Source organism: Leopardus geoffroyi, chromosome C3, assembly GCF_018350155.1.
Source record: "Leopardus geoffroyi isolate Oge1 chromosome C3, O.geoffroyi_Oge1_pat1.0, whole genome shotgun sequence".
Taxonomy (NCBI): domain Eukaryota; kingdom Metazoa; phylum Chordata; class Mammalia; order Carnivora; family Felidae; genus Leopardus; species Leopardus geoffroyi.
This window is the reverse complement of record NC_059338.1, coordinates 85,836,753-85,859,729: the sequence shown is the minus strand read 5'-3', so window position 1 is coordinate 85,859,729 and position 22,977 is coordinate 85,836,753. Positions and strand designations below refer to the sequence as shown.

At 41.6% G+C, this 22,977-nt stretch overlaps 1 protein-coding gene across 2 annotated transcripts in view; it reads left to right on the top strand.

Annotated features, from left to right (window-relative positions):
* NSMCE2 (NSE2 (MMS21) homolog, SMC5-SMC6 complex SUMO ligase) overlaps nucleotides 1–22,977 on the top strand; it is a 216,977-nt gene that overhangs the window by 85,553 nt on the left and 108,447 nt on the right. Inside the window, exon 5 of one of the 2 annotated variants that reach the window (XM_045453701.1) lies at nucleotides 21,472–21,555. The exons of the other annotated variant lie outside the window; for it this stretch is intronic. Within the exon in view, the coding sequence (XP_045309657.1) occupies nucleotides 21,472–21,555 (84 nt within the window). The remainder of the gene's footprint in view (nucleotides 1–21,471; nucleotides 21,556–22,977) is intronic. 2 annotated transcript variants of the gene reach the window in all.

Here is a 22,977-nt window from a genome sequence, read left to right as displayed (position 1 = left end):
TGACTCTGTATTTCTTAACTTTCAGGAGAATTCTTGTTTCTGACGTTCTTTCCCATGAGCATGTACCTGTCACTTCCAGGTTTGGGTGTGACAAATAGAGTCATGCTGTTCTGCATCTTTGTGTTGTTTCCCCTCAGTTACACCCAGTGCTCTGGGAGCGTTTATAGATTGATGATCCTAAGTGGGCAGAATGTATCCATGTCACTTTGGAGAAGAGAGGCTTATGGCTTTCTAAATATTTTACACTAGTTCCTGCCTTTGTGTTGAATATTTTAAGTAACATTATTAGCATCTGTTACTCTATATATCAATCATTTTCAGGGCTCAAACCCAGCCTGTTTGCTTTTGACTTTTACCTTGTTAGAGATGCTAACACAAATTCACTTAAAGGTACCAATAAGATTTTATGGTCTGTTTCCTACTAAGGCCTAGATAAAACCTTTCTGGATCCACTCTGGCTGAGAATGTGGGAGGACGAATCTCTCAAAAGATGCCCTTTTGGGGTAATGAAGAAGTACAGGGACTTGGCTGGGTTAACAGACTGCCCCTGCAGAGCTGAGGCACTGAGAGCCAGGTGGGAGCTGTGCCGGGAGGCCTAGTTCATAACCAGGCTACGATACCACCTCTCCAGACAGCAAAGTGAGAAGAACGGGGTGGGCAGGGCGGTTGTTAGCCAGCCTGAAGTATTTGACGGGAGGGAGGATTCAAGTCAGAGGTTCCACATGCGACCACTGAAGGTCATTGCGAGAGTTTGAAGTATTTTGACATGTTAGATAGTTTGTAAATTTCGGGTGGTCCATCAGGTGAAGAGAGAGACACGGTAGGCTAGAAAGTACTGATTCACAGAATCCGAATACTTCCTTTATTAAAGTAGCATTTTTAGCTGTTGGGTTACAGTTGTATATTATGTGCTGCACAAAACACCTGGCTGAGGAGGCAAGGCTTGATAAAATGCTGGCCTGTTTTCTGATCTCCAAGGCCTGTACCCTGTGTGCCTTGTCCTGATTCATCTGCTAAGTCAGATGCGCAAGGTAGGCATGCAGAGGCTTTGTTCCATTTACCTCATGTAATCTGTTAAAAAAAAATTAATCTCAGGATCAATGTGTAACAATATTTCTAATCCAAAAATTGCATTTAGTCATAAATAATAGCTGGTCATAGTTAAGTTCTCTTGTAGAAAACGAGAATAGGGAAGAGAAGAACTTACTTACTTGTACGAGTAGGCCCCTTTATGAGAAAGGAATCTTGGAGATTTGTGCTTTTTTTTTTTTTTTTTTTCTTTTTAAACTTTTATTCTCTGCCACACGATTTTCCCTTCGAGGACACTGGAAGTAAAATGAAGCCCATAGAAGAATGTCCTTTCATGGGGCTGTCTGCGTCTCAACAGTGTGCATGAGACCAGTCATGTTATTAATTGTGTTCTCACTTGGCCAGAGGGTTAGCTGTTCTGAAATGTGATTTGAACGCCCGTATCTTTCATAGGCCTAAGCTTGTCTCTGGTCTTTTAATAAATAAACATTTTTACTGAGTGATTCAGCTCAAATTTATTGTCCTAAATAGTAGAGTCTACATAAGGCACTCATACTTCCCCTTTCTTGTTTCTTTCTCCCTCTCCCTCTCCCTCTCCCTCTCCATCTCCCCCTCTCCACCCCCTCTCCAACCCGCACCATTTGGCAAAGCACACAGAGGTCTGGAAGTCTGTAGGCCACATTAGCCTGAAATGTAAGTTTTCTTTGGCTCGCACAGTGTTGAGATTTGTTGTTTTTAAAATGCATTTAGGTAAGAATTGTGCTTCTCATTGAGTCACTGCTCTGACCATTCATGTTTGTCCTCTGCTGGTTCACTTTCAGTGTCTTTCCCTGGTAGGCAGTCAAGTTTGTAGTTCTCGCTTTATGTTTAGGCCACCCTGTGAACATAGAATTAATGCAGGAGATTGGAAGGTAAGCTAAAATCCTGCCCCTCAGAGCTTTCTTGAGAAGGATTTCACACCGAATAAAGAACTCTTAAAAAAAGGGGGAAGAAAGAACTCTTATTTCTGTCTTAAGAAATGTTTTTGAATGTTAGTACCATTTCATACCAGTATCCTTCCCCCCAGCACTCCTCAGATTTAATTACCATTGGGATGGGTTGGGCCTTACAGTAAGGTAAACACTGGCTTAGTAGACAGAATTAGGGAACTGTATCAAGGTTTAGAGTACCAAGGGTCAGTAGTAGGCTGGCCACTTGCAGCCAGAATATACACAGACAGTGAGGTCAAGACAAGTCATAGGTCGTAGTGAGTTAGACAGACTGGGGAATAGTAATAGCATCCTTGGCCGTGGGGCAAGAGAATGCAGAGTCCAGGCCTCTGGGACTAATGTGCACACGGACGAGTATGAGATGAGATCAGAATAGGCAAGGAGGCTAAGTGGTGGGGGCTCTGGGTCCCAGATGAGGAAGAAGGTCTCTGGGGAGACAGTAGAGGGCACTACGTGGAAAAAAAAAAAAAAGGACTTTGCTACAGAACAGCCTCCTTTGGTTAGCTCTTTCTTGTTTATTTAACAGACTTTCTTTTTTAGAGCAGTTTTAGGTTTACGGAAAAATCGAGCAGCTAGCAGAGAGGTTTTTGATATGCTTTCCCCTCCTCCCCATTTCCCTATTTTTAGCATCTTACAGATTAGTGCGGTGTATTTGCTATAATTGAGGAGCCAATATTAATACAGTACTATTAACTAAAGTCCATCATTTACATTAGAGGTCACTGTATTACACGGTTCTGTGACGGGATTTTGATGGTAAAATACTTCTAACATTTACTTACCATTTCAACTGTTTTTCCACGTTCGGTTCAGTGGTGTTTACTGCATTCACATTGTTACGCAGTCATCACCCCCATGCGTCTCTGGCTCTAGCACTTTTTCACGATCCTGCGCCGAAACTCTGTACCCATGAAACGGTAACTCTGCATCACCCCTGGTCACCACTGTTCAGCTGTCTCTGTGTATTTGACTCTTTTATGTACCTCGTTCGTATAATTATGTCTGGCTTATTTCACTTGGGACAGCAGTGTCTTCAAGGTTCATCCGTGTTGTAGGGTGTATCAGAATTTCGTTCCTTTTTAAGGCTGAATAACATTCCATTGTACGTATAAACCACATTCTGTTTATCCATTCATCTGTCAGTAGACACTCGGGTTGTTTCTGCTTCATGGCTATAATGCTGCTAATGAAGATTGGCATAAACATACCTGCTTGAGTCGCTCCTTTCAATTTTTTTATGCCCAGAATTGGAACTACTGGATCAGATGGCCTGTGGGTTTCTGGCAAATGCGTGATGTCATGCAATCACTATTACAACACATAGAATAGTTTCGCTGCCCTGAAAATCTCAAGCTTCAACTGTTCATCCCCTGCCATCTTTGCTTCTGCTCAGATTTTACTATGTTCCTTCTGTGGACATTTAACTACTTGTTTATATTGCACTCAGGTAAGCTTTCGGGTAAAGATGAGTAGGATCCCAGAGCTATTAGAGTTAATGAAACCAGAGATCCAGGGACTCAGAAAGCAGAAAATTCTGATAAGTTGTGGTCCCTTGGGCTTTTAGATTCGAGAAGTTACCTATGCAATAAGCATCTAGGTAACAAATACAGAGCTTTACACCACGTGGGTTTTAAGTTCGATGTTTGTGGGTATGCAGTTTTGTGTTCCATCTGCTTGTTCTACAAAGCTTTATTAAGCACCTATTATATGCCGACCCCTGCACTAGATACTTTCCATGGGAGTTCACGCTGCCGTTCAGGCAAGTTAGAGACTATCGTAAGAGCTTCCACCTTTTGCACCAAAGAACCCTTTTTTCACTTGTTCTCCAAGAAACACATGTTTTGTTTTGAAAGATGTCCGTTATGTGACTACACTTGTGCTAGGCTTTCCCAGCTCTTCACTGAAAGTAGCTTTTGAACCTCCGTGATCATTTTCAGAGAGTCTTTGTGGTTCTCGGTGTCTTGATAAGAGCACTGGTCAGCTTTTGTGCAGAGCGTGATGAGGCTGTGTGACTGTCTGCTCTGTCCTTACAGCTGCACCAAGGTACTTTGTGCGGCTGTCTTCCGGACTTGGCTTGCTCACATTCCCATTTCTCTGTCTTCTCCAGTTGCTTGCTGACCTAGCCTTTTCCCCTGTACTTCCTTTATGCCAGTGACCATGTACACGTAAAAAACTATACTGGAATAGAACATGAAGGGAAGAGAAGGCTCCTTCCTTCAGGAGGCTGTGTTCCTTAAAGCAGGGGTCTCTGTGCATTTTTCGTTGACCTCCCCTATCAGAAGGAGCGTCCGCTTCCCGATATTTTGTATATTTATACATGTTCTGCATACAGTCTGTACATTATTAGTGGAACCTAATATTTTTTTCCATTTTTTAGGTAAAAGTTAGTTTTAAATAGAAATTCTAAGATTTTGCATACCACAGTGCATGCATGTATCTTACTTTGAAAACCGGTGCTGAGATGGCTAGCTTTCATACTTTTTACTGAGCCAAATACCTCACCACTCTGTCGAACTGTAGCATAGGGTCTGTCGGTAATGCCAAGGAGTCTAAACATGCCAAGGAGCTATAAACAGACAGGTGTGTTTCATTAGGGAAAAGTCCTAGCATCTATTTCTTTTTTTTAATTTTTTTTTTAATCTTTATTTTTGAGAGAAGGAGAGAGAGAGTGCGAGCAGGGGAGGAACAGAGGGAGAGGGAGACACAGAATCCAAAACAGGCTCCAGGCTCCATCCAAGCTGTCAGCACAGAGCCCGATGCGGGACTCGAACCCACAAACCGTGAGATCATGACCTGAGCCAAAGTTGGATGCTTAACCGACTGAGGCACCCAGATGCCCCATCCTAGCATCTATTTCTAATTCATTGTGCTACTCAAGTTTAACTCCGTGTGCATTTGTAATAGAAATTAGCATGTTCTGAAAAATTGAGATAGTTTCAGATCAGATGCTAGCCATTCATCTCCCACAAAGTTTTTTGCACACCTTCTGAGTGTTCACATTACTACGTTACCAGACTCTGATCATTCACTGTACATGATACCATATAATGATTCCAGTTGACATCTGTAGACCACGTTTTCTACTGTTTCTGCTAGATACTTTGTAAGTGTTGTTTTCTCCTGTGGGTGTACTACCAGAGACGTGTGACTGGTTATGCCTCCTAATACAGAGCCAAATGAAATCCATGAACAACAATCCACTGAAGGTACTTTAATGACACAGACTTTTATATGAATGATTAATGCTGTACTCTCTACATATTGGCTGTTTGGTCTCTGGAAGAGCAGATAGAAGCAGATGGAAGAATAGCCTGAGTTGCATTTAGTGTTTCCAGTGTTCCGAAGCCTGGATGTAAATGAAAGATGAGCATTTCTACTTAATTTATCTGGCTGGATTCCTGTGCCTAATGGCTGCATATATACCATAAACACTGTGAAGAAGCAGCCATGGAAACACTTGTTTTCTTGTTGGGCTAAATTTACTCTGGGTTGAATATTAACACAGTGCCTGGCAGTACTTTAAAAGCAAAAATAGCTTAAGCGTGACTCACTCTGAGTCATTTACTGCTAGTGCTGCTATATTGCCTAGAGCTTGACATTGAACAAGTTGGCAGCCTGTATTGCTACATTTTTTCTAGGAACTCTGAACAGATTTCATTCTTGTGAATTCGCTTGTGCAACGATATTAAATAGAGTAATATGTTTATTTTGTTTCAAAGTCAAATGAATTTGAGAATGGTGAAACTGAAGTATTTTTCTTGGGCTTTCTGGAAAAGCTAGATTCTCAGAATTCTCCTGTGGTTAAAAGACTTACTTTATCTTTTAAAGAATTAATAAAATGTCGTGGAGGTTTTGTTTTAGATGCTTGGGCTTTTCTGATCAAAAACATCATACTTCCTGAAAATCATTATTAAAAAACGAGCTTAGTAGTACTACCAAGTAGGAGTCATTAATTTTCTGACATTAGCTGATGAGATGGAAATGTGCCATCCTGAAAGCTTCTTCTCTTCTCCTCCTCCTCCTCCTCCTCCTCCTCCTCCTCCTCCTCTTTCTTCTTCTTCTTTTTCTTCTTTTTTTTAATGTGGTGAGGCATGTAACATAGCCTGCCTTGTAGTTAAGCTGGGTGTATGACCTGTAAAGTTCTCTCTTGTTATTAGAGATTATATAATGGGAAGTTCATTGGTTTTGAAAGGCAGACCAAACCCACCCACGGGATTTCTATTGGCCCTTTAAATACACGTATCGCATGCCTTCCCCCGAGTAACTGTGTGGCTGAGGAGGGAGTGAACAGCTTGTTGGCCAACTGTAGGAAAACTATTAAGGATCGTCAGTTGGTCTCATCTGAGCTGGGGTCAGGATGGCTGAGAATCTAAAACTATATATATGAGATTGGTTTTCCCATGGTGTTGCAATCTTTTATTTTAACATGTTTTTGTGTTTAGTTTTTGGAGTTGCCTAACAGTATAATTTCAACTGAGGCTTAGTTTCAACTCTTTTATTATAATCTGTGGGAACATGGGTTGTTTTTTGTTTGTTTTTTTTTTTTTTTTCTATTTAAAGGCACTATCATTTTGCCTTAGGATTTCAATGATTTATAAAGAGAGTTTTCCTATGATAGCCTAAAACCAAAAAGAGCCTAACCTAATGCTTGATATTATTTTGAAACTGTTTTACCATAAAATTCTTACACTGGGAGATGCAACTCTGGCAGAGAATTTCAACATAGTTGCATAAATTGTGTTTCATATTACAACTTGTTCTCTACTTGACTTCATTGAAATTAATAAAAGGACTCTTTCAGAAGGATCTGGTGAGTTAGCATCATTATTTAAAAAAAAAAAAAAAGTAAAGAACTTACTCATAATGTATCCTGTGTTGCTAAGTTTTCAAAGTTAGCTATCTCAGCCACACCCGAAAAGCCCTTTCAGAAGACTGAAATTCACTTACCCATTTACATCGCCTTAGAATTTTCTTCCTGATAAAGGAAAGAGTAAAAGAGCTGAGATCAATATGAATTTTCCCTATGACATATGGTGATTTCATGAAAACCTAACATTTGAAAACTGGGTTGCTGCCAAACCTTGAATGTGAAATGTAGTTCCTTATTCTGTGGTTAAAGAGAACCTTTAAAGCCGGGCTTTCTGGCTTGGACCCTGTGGGTGCTAAAAATAACACCAAGGTGCTTTTTGTATCCCAAAGGGATTCCATCATCCTGCCTTACTTAGATTTAGAGGATCTAGGTTAAGATGCGAAGGCTGCCAGGTCGTGCCATAGCATTCTCCAGTGTCATGGTCACACTGACCCTCTGCCGCTACGTTTGGGAGGTATATAAACGAGTTATTTGTGTGGCTGGAAAATTAACTCAAGGTCTAGTTAACCAACGCTTCTCAGGTTGTAAGCTGAAAGGGCTAATCCAGATAAATCTCAGCATAGCCCAGTAGCCACTCTGTGTTTATTACAGTTGTGTAGGTGGGTCTTGTCCATAGAAATGGACGAAGATAACCTAAAGTCTTCGTGCGGGGCCCAGCACACAGTAGGTATTCAATAAAAGCTCACTGAATCTGAATGTACTTATATGACCAGTAGTACAACTGCTCACGATATTTAGTCAGCCAAGTTTTGTTCTGTTCCTTTCCTTCATTTCTGTATTCAAACGTTTATTGAGCTCTTATACGCCAGAAATGTGTGAGATATTTGAGATAAAAAAAAATTAATAAGCCTTCAAGAAGTGCAGTCTTCACTTGGAGAGGCAGTTAGGCAAATTATCAAATACACTCATCATCTGCTTCTTTTTTTTTTTTTAAGTCTAGGTACAAAGATGTCATGACCTCGTGGTAGTAACTTTTTTTTTTTTTTTTTAAGCCAATAGCAACTGTTGACATTGTATGAGCACTTACTGTGTACCAGCTGTGTTCAGGGTGCTGTGAGGTGGAGATGGTGGTATCATTCCCATTTTACAAAGGAAGGTGTTGAGACTCAGAGAGCTGAGCAGTTGGCCCAACTTCATATTCATGATTCATACCCAGGAAATCCGGCTGCAGAGTCCATGCCTTTAACCACTGCATAAACTGCCTCTTGTTGATTGGCTTTGCTGAGGAAAAAGAAAGGACACTTAAAATAAGTAGGAGAAAGTGGGGGGTCAGTACACCAGGAATAACGGGATCTCTTTTGTGGAGCATTAGATTTTTTTTTTTAAAAATGAGTGATGATTTTGGAGTACTTTTGCTAAAATCTGTGTTGCTAAAACAAAGTGCCTTCGTAAGTAGGCTAATTCTGAGAGCGATTTACCACGTACCCAGCATATCTTTCTTAGGCTATATGTGCCAGTCCCTGAAATGAGCTGAGTCTGAGGACTCAGTGTTCTTTCACATGACCTCAGAGACTAAAATCAACTCTTAAACCAGTGCGGGGTTCTGCCGTTCAGAGAGCAGTGCCTGGAAACAGCTCAGCTCCAAGTAAAGTTTTCCATCATCCGAAGGCCGTGTTCCTTCCCTCGTGTCGTGGCTCTTCTAACTAAGTTCTCTGACAACCTCATTCTGTCCTGTCAACTCCATTCACCTCCAGCCCAACGATTTTTTTTTTTTATAGTCACCACTACCACACAGTTATTCAGACCCTGCAGCTCTTGTTTCTTCCTTGGCTCTGTCCACGTTCCCGATGGCTGCAGCTGAAGTGGAAGAAGTGAAAACCATCAGCTGGCCCTGGGCCCGCGTCCTGTAGGTGAAGCACCTCCTGAGAAGCAGGGCGTCCAGGGACAGGGAGCAAAGAAGCTTCTCCAGGGAGGCCCCCTGGCATTTTGTGTTAGTTTCAGTGCTTTGGGGGACATTTGTTTTCTTTGGTAGGGTATTTTTTAATGTCTTGGCCTATTTTATAAGAAAGGGTTTTCTCTTAACATGGCCCACTGTCCTTATTTGCTGAACAGAGTTGTCTCCAAGAACCCTGTGGTTCTCACCTCATGCAGCCCAGCTTTGGTCCATTGTAGGCAAATTATGATTCGGCTTGGTGGGTATAAATGCATTTCCAGGTATAGTATCCGCGGTTCTTTTTTCTTTTCTTTTTTTTATTTTCCAGTAATGATTTCCAAAAGCTGGATTTTTAATAGACTTATTACAGCTTAATGGAAGTCACCGAAGTTGCCCTCACTTAGCACCCACATATGTAACACTTAGCAATAATTTACGCTTTTGATTCAGTACACACTTTATATTGTTAAAAAAAAAAAAAAAAAAAAAAAAGGCACATACAGTTTTCTTCAAGAAAACCAGAATCAAACATTTTGTCCCAGGCGTTTTTCTCTGCCTATTAAACTAACGTCAGTGATCAAGATGATGCGCTATGGAAAGAGAGGCATTTGTTCCCTGAGGGCATGGCGGCTTCTGACTAAATATTTCTTGCGCCCCAGTCTTTGTGTGAGCTTTCTTTTCAACTTGTCTCATCCTGACATTCTAAAATAACATTTTATAAATTCACCGGAAAGGGAAGGTGACCATACAGTTATCAGATGGTGAACTCTAATCACGGGGCGTTCGCGTGGGTCGCCTGTAATTGAAGACAGTGCATCCTTTGTAGTTGAAGTGCAAGTGAGGACATGGGATGCTCAGGAACAGGAAGGAGACGGGTGGACGGCCGCTTTCCTGGCACTGTGCCCCCTCCCGTCTGTAGCCGGGAACGGTTCTAGGTGGCATCCTTGACACCTCGGCGCCTTGAGGGCTTGGGATGCCAGCTTGGGCTTTGCCGGCCACGCTACGTGAGCGTTTCCCGAGATTTTCACTTCCTGACTCCGGAGGAAGCCATGCCACCTGTCAGAGGGAGTGGGGGTCACTCCTGAGAATACAGATGTCGTTTTGGAGATGCAGCTGTTGGGGTTGGGAGAGAATATCTGTGGGCAAGATAAAGAAGAGGAAGGGACAACTTTCCCTCTCCCCCTTACTCCTCCCTGTTTGACAGCTTGGTTGTTTCTGCTTTCTCCCCTCGGCTTCCTCTTCTCTGTGCCCTTTAGACAGCACTGCCTTTTAGAACTTGCTCTCTCCCCCCCCCCCCCCCCCCCCCCGCCACCTTTCTGTGTCCTTCTTAATCCCCACCCTCAGCAGCTTCGTTGTGGACCCATCCCCCTTGCAGAGGTATCTGCCAGCAGGATGGCTGCTTCAGTCTGAAGTGCTGGTGGCCACTCAGCACTCAGCACCTGCTTCAGAATCAGCCTTTGCTGCCCAGCAAGCTTAGCCAGACCTTCTAGTGTCTTTAGGTTTTTTTTGTTTGTTTGTTAATGTTTATTTATTTTTCAGAGGGTGGGGGGAGACACAGAATCCAAAGCAGGCTCCAGGGCCCAAGCTGTCAGCACTGAGCCCGATGCGGGACTCGACCTCACGGACCGTGAGATCACGACCCGAGCCAAAGCCGGACACTTGACCGACTGAGCCACCCAGGCCCCTTGTGTTCTCTTTAAGTGAGAGTGAGCCCCCCTGTACTCCTTCTCATCCATCTTCAGTCAGGTGGACAGTCCCCAGATCCACGGGACACGAGGCAGAGGAGCACCTGCCGTGTTCTAGGCATCGTAGTAGAGATTTCGTAAATGGTGTGTGCAGCTGGGTAACAGGGAGAAGGTGGGGGGAGGTACCCCCTGATTTGTGGGTGGGGTGACTACGGCTCAGAGACAGCAAGTCACACAGCTGACAAGTGGCCGAGCTGAAACGCCAGCTGAGTCTTTCCCCGTCCAGAGTTGGGGCTTTGCTGCCTACCAGCTGGCTAGTCCAGTGCTCACTTACTCTTTCTGTGTGCAATCGAGGAAGACTTTTATTAGTATCTTTTTCTAAGCTCTGGCATTAGCTTTTGGTTTTTAATTATGCCTGCATAATTGAGATTAATGCTAAAAATCAGGAGGTCTCTTATTGGGCCAGTAAGACTCCTACATATTTGAAAATCTGATTCAGCATTAATTAGAATTTCTTTATATTCAGTCTTTTCAAAATTACTTTGCTAACAATCGTGTATGTTCTAGAAAATTCAGGTAATATAAGGGTCAAAAAATAAAGATCACCTATAATCCCACCACTTAGAGATAGCCACATACTAACATCTTCTGTATTTCCTTAGTCTTTCTTCCTATAAAATACACGCTTGCAAAATTGAGATCAACCTTGTGTCCTGATTATTTCACTCATTATAATGTGAGCTGATTAAATACTTGAAAACATGATTTTAAAATGATGCCTAGTATTCCATTTTATTAATGCACCAGGATTTTCCTCATTGAAACACTGTCCTCTGTTATATTCACTGGTAGTCAGTGGATAATAATGGATATTATCATTTTTTAAAGTCAGCTTGGTAGTTTGAAAATAAAGTTTTTTGCATTGAGTCCGCACTATCAAAATGCACCATTTTTAGGTCACTTCTTTGTTATTTTAAATTTTATGTATTGTAAAGATTAAAGAATGGTGTATTTTTCAGGGAGAAGTTGTTTTTTAAAAATTACTTCAAAAGTTGGGCCAAGTGGTTGGTGTTTTGTTCTGGTAAAAATTTACTCCTTTTGCAAATGCTTTGATACATCTGTTTATTCAGTCAGCAGACATTTATGAAATCGTTCCTGTACAAGGTGTTAATTGCTGAGAATAAAAAGAAGAAAAGCATGCTTTCTGTCTTCAAGAAGCTTACAATTTATGCAGGTAACATGTAGGTAAATGTAATTTTGTTTTTAATATAATTATAATGGTTTAGTATGAGTCAGCGAAATAAATACTAAAGTAAAGCTGCAAGCGGTGTGCAGGGAGAACACAAAGGAAAAGTGGTTAATTCTGATCGGTGGAATAAAGGGAAGACTTCCTGGAAGAGTTGACATCTGAGCTGGGCCTTGAGGCTTGGGTAGAATTTCGCTTGGAGAAAGCAGCAAAGGGCATGTGAGGCTGTGAGTATAGTATAATCCGACCCACAGGCGGCTGGGAGTGCATGGCATGTTGGAGAAAGCAAATGTTCCAGAGGGGCTGGTGTGTCGCGTGCCAGGACCATGGGGGCAAGTGTAATGGGAATGAGGCAGAGGGCAGTAGCAGCTAACGAACCCAGAGCTCGTAGGGGGTCAGACAGTCGGTGCTCAGTTAGTGTGTGCCTGGCTCTCTGCTAATAAGTTCCTGCCCATATATAATCTCATTTGATTTACATGACAGTTTTGTAAGCTATTTTTAGCACTACTCAAAGATGGAAATAAAAGCTCAGCAAACCTAAGTGATTTCCCCCAAACTCACAAAGCTTGTAAAAGGCAGGACCAAAACTCAAATGTAGTTCTGAGATTCATGCTTTTTTTTTTTTTTTTTTTTTTTTGCACACTACTTTCCTAGGTGGAGATAAGAGAATAGAAAGCCCTGAAAACTATGTTAGGTGTTTGTAGACATTGCTGGTTTTTTAATGAGTGATATTATCTGACTAGTGAAGATAATTGTGGTGACAGAGTGAAGGGTGAGTTGGGAAAAGATATCGCAAGGAGCGAGACAAGATTGACAACTACCACAGAAATCCAAGCAAAATGCGTCAACGGTCTAAGTACCGTTGGAAATACAAACACGGGGAGAAGAGATTTGGATGGAGAATTCACACACTGGGAAGACAGATGACAGATGGTCTCAAGGCAGCGAGGAGGTCTAGATTAGGTTCGTGGTCTCAACTTTTTTTTTTTTCTTTAATCACATACTCCTTAATGGTTACTCTTTTTCTTTCTTTTCTTTTTTTTTTTTTAAGTTTATTTATTTATTTTGGGAGAGAGAGTGTGTGCGTGAGCTGGGGAGGGGCAGAAAGAGAGAGAATCCCAAGCAGGCTCCACACTGTCAATACACAGCCCAGTGCGGGGCTCGAACTCACAAACCATGAGATCATGACCTGAGCCAAAATCAAGAGTCGGAAGGAAGCTTAATTGACTGAGCCACCCAGGTAGCCCGATAGTTAAATACTTTTGAGTATGTATCCAGGACAGAAATACTACTATTTTATATTGCTCTCCTTTCCAGCAGATTTTCTTGTGTATATCCATTTTAGAGGTCACTGGAATTAAGAAGAATGCTTGTTTGGGAAGGTTGTCAGGAGGAAAAAGTAGCAAATTAGAGTTTCGTTTTGGACATACGGAGTTTGAGGCACCTAGAGGAGCACAGTCATTTGGAGATGCTTCATTCAGAGTTGGAAGTGAGCAGTAAAGATTTTAGGAAGTAAAATCATACCAAGCCTCTGTTCTAGGTGAAATTCAGCTTTATCCCCAAAATAGAGCCCAGTTTTTTTTTATTCCCTAGTTCTACTTTCTGTAAAAGAATAATTACAGATTAAAAAGTCAGGAGTCTGTTTTATATTATTTTTAGCTACGTAATCTTTAGTTGATTGTTTTAGTATTTTATCATTTGATTCTCAACTAAATATTTACAGATTTTTGAAAATGCTATCCCTGGTGCTCTAAATTAAAGAGTGAGTATTCTTGAAATAACTCTTTTGTGTAGTCTAAAACATGAAAATCTTTTTTTTAAGACCTTGTAGACTGTAATTCATTGACCTATTCAGACTTCCTTAAAATATTCAAAGGTATCAAGCCTAAGTGTCTCTTCCAAACAAAGAGATTCATCCAAAGATCAGGATGTCTTTATAAATGGCTTATGCTTTTCAGTAACTTTCTCAAAAGTAGAATTCTCATTTCCTTCTGGCTAGTCCTCTGTTACTGAGTTAATACCTATAAAGCATAGCCCAGAATACTTTCCATTTACTAAGACCCTACAATTCTATGATTAAAGGCACAAATGCTGGTTGGTGTTTTGGGGGTGGTTCGGTTTGGTTTGATTTTAATTAAGAATACTGTTTTTTCAACCTTCAGCCAACAAAATCTTTTACCCTTGATATTCAAAGCATCTCCCCCCTTGGGGAAGTAGGGATGAAAAACAGCTGTAGTTCCTCCATCTCATGAAGCTCAGTTCACTTACTTCCTTTTGTTTATTTTCTATTCAGCGTCAATATCAGTGTCCATGATGAATATTTACTGAATACGCAGTGAATAGTGGTACCATTGTAAGTTGATCACATGCTGATGTGGGAATGCACCTTTTCTTTCTTTGTTGCTTAATGGATAAAAGGCACAAAGAACTTAGGAGACTAGGTCAAGTTCACAAAAAGAATCTTTGGTTCACTTGGGCAAATAGAGCCTCAAAACACCTACGTAAAAAGGAAACATTCCTATTGGAAGAAATGGCAAAGCAAAGCAAGTTGATGGGTCTCCCTGATCTTGCCCCTGTCTTTCTTAGACAGCAGAGGGCAGCAGCAGGAGACACTCGTTCTCCCGGAGCCATCAGCTCTCGCTTGCTACCTCTTTCCTTCACTGAGTGTCTGTGCACACCAGGTACGGCTGCCCTGCATTGACAGCAAATAGTTTGAGACTCTTGAGATAGAGGATTAAAGCACTGAACAAAATCATGGTATAGACCAGTAGTTAATAAAAATGACACTTTCTGATTTTACACTTTTTTTTTTAATTTCTTTAAACGTTTATTTATTATTGAGAGACAGAGAGACAGAAAGACACAGAGTTTAGCAGGGAAGGGGTAGAGAGAGGGGGAGACACAGAATCCGAAGCAGGCTTCAGGCTCCGAGCTGTCAGCACAGAGTCCAACGCGGGGCTCGAACTCACAAACTATGAGATCGTGACCTGAGCCGAAGTCAGTCGCCCAACCAACCGAGCCACTCCGGCACCCCGATTCTAGAGAATTTTTGAGAGGACAGATATTTAGGACTGTTAGTCATAAAATAAACCTGATAGTCTCAGAACGTTCGTAATGGTTTTACAGATGGAAGGAAGCAGGGTGAGCCAAGCTACAGGAAGTGCTATGCTGCAGCGAGGATTTGGTAAATGTGAATGAATGGTTGCTGACACGTCTTCAAGAAAAGAGCTTGTTTCTGTAGCTTATCTGGATTCACAGTCGGTTGCTGCTTCGTATGTGTCTAGCATAAAACAGCAGTTATTGCAAAAGCAAAGTGATTAAAGCATCTCAAGACTTTTGTTCTAGTTCTGCCACTTTAATATTGACGCGTGCTCAGACACCAACCTCTTGAAAGCTCGTTCTCATTCCCTGGGACAGAGTTTGCGTTTCCTCGTGCATTATTACCTCAGAACTCTGATCATAGCTCTTCTGCGCACTGTAGGTCACACCCCACTAGTGAATAATGACATCATTGTAAAAGGTCTTGACCAGCATTTTATTATAAAAGATGCTGAACAGGGTAGGTTAGAAAATGCCACATGCATCATGTGATTTCATAAAACTTTTGTCCGTTTCAACATATGTTCATATACACTGAGTTGTGACATAAAATGTCATCTCTTAGTGCAGATCATGTTTAAAGTTTTTGAAAATCACTGCATTGTACCATGCATCACATCATCATGTAATTCTGTCTATAAATCTCTCCCCTCTACTAGACCAGGCACCTCTAGAAAGACGGAATCACATTTTCACGTTTTCTTTGTCTCTTAATTCCTAATACCAGGACAGATCTGCCTGACAGATACGAGGTGTTCAGTAAATGTTTGTGGAATGCATGCATGCATGCACGAATGTCACTTAATTTCTCTGAACCTCTTATTTCTTTCTCATAAGTTGGAATGTTACCCACCGTATCTCACAGTGTTATTCTAAAGATCAGTTGAGATCATGTATGTGAAACTGCTTTACAGAAGAGTTACGAGCATAATCAGGATTATTGTCTGCAGTAATTTTGTTGTTGGGCAAACATAAGCCTCAGGAGTTGTAGAAATCTTAACTCAGTGTTCTCAGGATGATGTATTTTTTTTTTTTTTTTTGTAGTTCTGTTCATAAAACTGTGATAGTCCTCCGTAGACACCGAGCTAGGAGACAGTCTTGAAAAACTGGGTGGGTGCCTTTTTTAAACTTTTTATTATGAAGCCTTTCCACATACAAAGTAGGTACAGGGAGGAAAATTTTTGCCTCTACCCTTCTGGGTTCTTTAGACTGGTCTATTAATGAAATCGATTTAAGGTTAACAGGAGATTAAAAGGAGAAAGACAAACCTAATTGCCTAGGTCCAGGAGCCCCACAAAGACATGAGAGGCAGCTGAGGTTTCTATGCCACCCCAAGCTAAACAGAAGGTGGCAGGAGTCTGATGCTTCAGAGGGAAGGAAGACACTTCGCAGGGAGATGGGAAGAGCCGATATTTGGTAAACAAATGTTCGTCATGCCATCCAGAGCCAGTGGACCACAGAGAGGACTTCGAACCAGCAGGCTTTGCCAGCTCCCCTCAGCTCACCACACCTAGCTCCCGGTCTCTGTAGTTATCTCTGGTGGTAATTCTCTTCCAGGACCAGGCCCTCTACTTAAATTGTTAGAGGCAGTTAAGCGGGAGGTGAAAAGCTCTTCCTGACTCTTGTGGGCCCTGATTGTCTTCAGCTCAAAAGAATGCACAGGCCACAGCGGTGCATTTCGGGGAGGCTCATTCTGAGGGCACAGTTAGAGGGTGGACTTCTGTGTTCTCACCCCCATCTTCAACAGCCGGCTGCTCAGAGCCAGTTTTGTTTCGTATGCATCCTCTCCTACCTCCCCTTCCCATCTTACTGTGAAACAAGAATAGATTTCTTTTCCCCTCCTCCTCCTCCTCCTCCTCCTCCTCCTCTTCCTCTTCCTCCCCCCCTCTTTAGTTTGTCAAGTATGTAGAAATTGTCTTAACATTCTTTTAAATGAGTTATTCTCTGACAGGAACTAGCAGGTAAACAAGATACATTATTTCCCAAGATTTTCATATGATGGTGAACAAGTATATTGCAAAACACAGATCACATTCCAGAGTTGTAACTAGTTCTGGAGGCTTAGTTACACAATTGCCAACTCTGTCCTCTTCTGCAGAGATGTGGTCTTACAGAAAAGTAGTCTGAAGCATGATAGAGGAGCACTTTTAAGCTTTTGGAATTTTTGTCTTCTGTCATATAATATTCCTCGAGCTTTTGACCTTGAGCTGGGCAACAAAGTGTATCCAACTGAGACCTCTGGAATACTGGAAAGCAGTAATAAACTCTACTTCGAGACCACAGTGCAGGGCTGTAACATGGAACTCAGAAGTCAAGAGTCCCCTTAGAAGCAGGGAATTTTTAAAACACAGTAAATAAGAATCACTTATTTTATTAATTTTTATTGAACTTTTTTTGGTTTCATAATTTTGCGATTCAGGTCTTCAGATGATACAAATAATTTTAAAACAAAGATGTTTAATTCTGTCACATATTTTATTTATCTAGAATCTTTCTTCCTTGAAGTCAAACACGGAGCTCATTTTGATTTGTCATAAGGTACTGCTAAATTTTGCCCATTGCGATAGATGAGTCATCAGTGACTTTTGCATGTCTCCGTTGTCTTGAGGTTTTTAATGTATCCTGGACATTTTTTCCCCAAATAAAATAGATATAAGTACACTTTTATGTTAAAATATTTCACGATCTATTTATACTAACATAAGGAGGTTGCCCCAAACCCAGTGGGGAGGGTTATGGGTCGGGAGTACCAGATAGTGGAGGTGAAAGTCATGTGATAGGAGTGTCCTGACTCCAGAGATGTTGTGGATCGCAGATCTGGGTAGATTTCTTTCAGGGACATTACCATTTCCCCAGTCTCCCCTGCTGGATAGCTAGAAATCATCTTTTCCTCGGTCATTCCCGGCATCCCAGAAATAGATCCTTACTGATTATTTATTTAGAAAAGTCTCAGGCTTTATCTTTTTCATTCCCTTGGCCAGGGCATCAGTTTTTATTTTTATCAGCATACATCTGGACTCTGATAGCGTTGAGAAGAAACGAACTAATACATTGTGACCGTGCCATTTTATGTGCACTTAATCTTCAACAAACCTGAGAGGCAGGGCCGTTATGCGCACGTCTCAGGTTGTGAAAACTGGACGAGCTCTTACAGGTGTATTCTGTTGCTGAGGAATCTCCTGGCCCTGAGTTTTTCTGCCCCTGTTTGGTACATTCTGTGCCAAAATAGCATGATAACCTCCCCAAAATGTAACTCTTGCGTAATCAAACCTATCATTGCTGATGCAGCACTTTACAAATTACTAGGGATTTTTCACGTTTGATTTCATTCTGCACACAGTGCTCCACGAGGTTGGTATTCTGTTATTGCCTTGTCAAGTACCCTGTAATGACTTCTGTTTCCCATGAAACCAGTGATAACCTCTTAATATTGATGACGTTGCCCATTTGATGCTGTTTGATGCCGTTGTGTCTGATTAGACATCACGCCCCTCGGTATACACTGGAGTTAACCTGAGCCAGGGGAGTTTCCTTGGGGTCCCTCTTCAGGTGTCGTTCTCGTCTCTTCCTAACATCCGCTCACGCACAGCTCTTGTCCGTGTCGCCCTGCTTTTCCCTCACCTCTATCCTCCCAGCGTGAACTCTGCCAGGGCCTGGGACTCATTTCAGGTCCTGCCTTTTTGAAGGAGCCATCCCCAATAATTTATGTCTTCCTGTCTGTTTTTTCTTCTTGATCTCTCTCATCAGATATGTTTCCCCTTGAATGGAATTTAAAAGTTTCTCCCCTAACTATAAAAATAATGTATTGCTTCATGTAAAAAGATTATATAGGATACTTGAAAATGAAAAGGTTAACTCCTGGCTTCCCAGGCCCCGTTCATAGAAGTAACCACTGCTACCTGCTCTCACAGCCCTTATTTCTGGGCATAAACAAGAATGTGTGTGGGCACACACTCACACACATGCCTGTTTACACACGTGGGAGATAGAGATAGATCTGTCTTATACACAGACACCATCTTACAACTTTCTTCTTTCACTTCACAATGTATCTTGGAAAACTGCCCGCGTTGGTGAGCGGAGGTGATTTCGTTGAAAATATTGCCTTGTTGCCTCAAGTTGTTTCATGTCAGATCATTTTATGCATCCACGTCTCCTCTCCCTTCGAAACAAGGAAATGGCAACCCCTCCGGAACAGGTGTAATTCCATATTCGTTCTCATGTCCGTTCCTTTGCTCTTCACTCTTTGTGCATTGACTGCATATTTCACTGTTGTGTGCCGTGGCAGATTAAGAACGTTTGCCTCCCATAACCCCCAAGGAGTCAGGATCTAGTAGGTAAGACTCTACATTTATACATATAACTGTAACACAGAAAGAAGTTGACAAGTGACACAGATTTCTGTTACTGGAAATACAGCCCATCACATTACTTGAACAATCCTCTTGCTGAAAACAACCCCAACTATTGAATATGTATAAGAAAACATCCTCAGAGCAGCAAAGGACTGAAAATCAAAGGAAATCTAAGAAACAGTGAGAATCCATGGAGATTTAGAGAACAGAAGCTGCTGTTGCCCTGAGGGCATTTGATGCAGGCTAATTTGAGCTTTGCCTGCCTCATAGGTAGTGAGACTATACAGAAAGCTAGGAAATGATTAACATAAGATTCAGCATGATGATATGGGGGGGGGGGACACAGGGGGTTTCTGGGGCACTGAGAATTTTCTGTTTATTGAATTGGTGGGAGCAACCAGAGTAGTTTGGTTTCTAAACAGCATGTTTATTTTTTGTACTTTTTAAAATACATGTTATAACTGACAACAAAGAATGAAATGTAGAAAAAGTTATAAAACAATATATATATTACAATCTCACATATGTGTATATATTACATAAATGGAATGTGTAATATATAAATTTTGCATGTTGATATAATATATAAATTTATGTTTATGTATATAAATATGTGTGTTTGGGGCTGCTGAAGCGTGTGCGTGCATGTGTGTGTGTGTGTGTGTGTGTGCGTGTGTGTGTGTGTTTCATATACGTAGAAAAAGATCTGGAAGAGTATTCACCGAACTACTGGGGGCAACCTTGAGAGGTAGAACAGGGGTGGAGAAGTAGAAAGGAAGGAACTTCTATCTATTTCATGCTTCACTGTTGTTAAATGTTTAAAGTAATCATCAGTGTTATTTGGTTTTTTTTTTTAATCAGACTTACAGAAAGATGTGGCTTCTGTCTCTGCCCATAAATATAAAAGGACTCCCTCTGCCATGCTTTATACCACTTGGCACAGCACCTCCTTTTTTTTTTTTTTTTTTTTTTTAAACACACGTATCTTGTTCCTTTGCAAGACTTAAAGGGAACAAGACAATGTTGTGTTTATCTTTATATTTCTTGTACCTTAAAAAGAGAGAAAGGTTGTAGGCATCCAGTGGATACAACATTTCCTTAGAGGCTGTCTTGAATGTTATTTTGTACCTGGCACAGCAGTGAGCATAAAGGTTGGCACAGTGAGTACAGGTTGATGTGACTTTAACTGACACTTTGTGGAACCTGTAGGCAAATGTGGAGTCCACCTTGCGGTGCCCCTCTTGATCTCAGAAAGCAGGGAAATGAAAATACTCTCTGAAAATTAATCGAAGAAATGAACATCTAAGAGATTAAAGCCAAGAGAGCCATTGTGATCTTAAGAGACATAAAGACTCCTTGGACAGTAAAATTTGACTATACCCTACTTGAGGGTATTGACATCTTAAAACTGCCCAAACATATAAAATCTTCATCAGATGAGCATTTTCTCTGTCTCTCAAGCAGAGAAAAAGAAAACCGATCAATTTAATTGTGGTGATACCCAGCAAAGCACCTTCTGAGCAGTGGCACCTGCCAGGCTGAGGCAAGCATCCAGCCTGCCTGGCAGGTGGGTAACCCTCTTGTAGAGAGCTGCAGAGCCTTATGCCATTTGGTGCTGGAATCCTGTGTAATTAACTCCACTTGCTCTGCTTCCATGCCCACCACGCTTCCCTGTGGTAAATTTTCCTTCCCAAGGAGATAATTCACTATCAGGCTGATGGACATTCAGTACACCTGATTGTTCTGTTGTTCACTGTAAATAATAAAGTCGCCTTCTTCTTCTTTTTTTTTTTTTTTTTTTTAATACATCTGTGTCTTGTGAGTTTTGTTAGCATGAGTCTGCATTCCTGGGTCCAGTCCATGAGATCGGGTGTCAGAGTCTGTGAGGCCCCTCAAGGTGAATATTACCTTGAGGGCATCTGTGGGAGCAGACTGCTGGATGTCCCAGGTGATGCACATCCATGTCGCCATGCCTCATGCTTCCTTCCCATTCGACACTTCACAAGAATAATTCTTCCCAGAAGTAGTGTATTAAGAACATCTTCATAATGTGCACATTTCACTTAGTACCGAATTAAATGATCTCAGCGAGAGTAGACCCTTTTCTTCTGGGTGAGTATTACTTGTTCGGTTTGGCAGATTTCACCCCTGTATGGAGGGGTGGAATATCTACTGTAGATGCCTCATTATGAGCATCTCTGACAACTCATTTCCAGTCCTGGCTTCTCGGCCTCTTCTGGCTTCGCTCTGGCTCTCATCTCATTGTCAACATTGATCCTGGCATCATTCTCAAGTCACGCTTCCTAACCTGGGTCTCTCTTGCAGCAGCGAAACCTAGAGAAGATAGAAGACGCAATGAGGTCGACAAGATTAAGGATAAGAATGCACGTAGAGCAGGCAATGGACGAGGTTATAGAAGTGTTTTCTTCCGTTCTCATCTTTCTCTCTTTCCTCACAACAGTCCCAGTAGCATTTGAAAAGGTTTCAGATCCCACACACCGCTCCGGAAACAGCACAGCCCAGTTCTCAGTGACACGTTCAGCTCATCTATGAATATAACGGAGCTTAGACCAGATTTCAATAAATCGTTAACCGCCATTTCTTGCTAAGAAGGATATCAGGGCAAAACCCGTTACAACTCTGAAGTGAGTCCCGGAGGTTTGTTTTTTCGTTGGTTTTTTTAAGTGAATATGGCATCAAATATTACACTGTCGGGTGGGACTTCACTAAATTATAATTTTTCCCCTTTCTTCTCTACTTCCCCTTTCACCCCGGCTTCCAGCCAGAATAACTGATCACTAAGTTTCCCCATAAACGTATCAGGAATTTACCCAGAGCCATCCTCACTTGTCACTATTATTTAAAGTAATACATTTTTGTGAGTAGATTAAAACCTCACAAAAAGTCCAGATAGAATAGTTGAATGTAGAATCTTAAAGGCTGTTTTACAAACTTGGGTTTGAAAAACTATTTTTGTAGCATTCACGATTTTGTCCATTTACACAGTTGGAGTTCTGCAGCAGAATTAGGCACTAGTGGATCAATAGTATGTATAATAAATTCATGAGGCTCCCATGTGTGTGCATCACGAGAGCTGTTCTTGTGTGTTGTTAAGTGATCCCGGGGCTGAATTGCTAGACAGGTAGTGTGGACCATTCCTGATTACCTAGATGCTAATTAACTGGTCAAGAGAATTCGCCAGGCCTTTGGACCCAATTCACCAAACGGGCTTTCATTTCCTTTGGATGAAAGATGCTGCTAATGAGGACAGGGTCCAGTTTCCATCTGTTGTAAGTGAGGTTTGTTTCACACCTAGAGACATCTTAGACGTAAGATCAGTAACTACCCTGCGGACTCTGCAGTGGTGGAAGTTAGGCCAGCTGGCATTGAAACACAAAGTAATCAAGCCTGTCACCACTCCGAACCACCTGTCCTACCTTTGTGGATTAGTAACATCTCAGACCGAGGTTAACATTTTCTAAAGCAAACCAGGCAGTATGCTGATACGAAAACTTAGCAAAAAAAGAAAGATCATGTTCCCTTTCTTTTTTTTTTTTTCAGATTTTTTTTTTTAATGTTTTATTTATTTTTGAGACAGAGAGAGGCAGAGCATGAGCGGGGGAGGGGCAGAGAGAAAGGGAGACACAGAGTCGGAAGTAGGCTCCAGGCTCTGAGCTGTCAGCACAGAGCCCGATGCGGGGCTCGAACTCACAAGCCGCGAGATCATGACCTGAGCCGAGGTCGGACGCTTAACCGACTGAGCCACCCAGGCGCCCCATATTAAATGTTTAATTAATTCAGGGGAGGATGCACATGGTCAGCATTTATTAA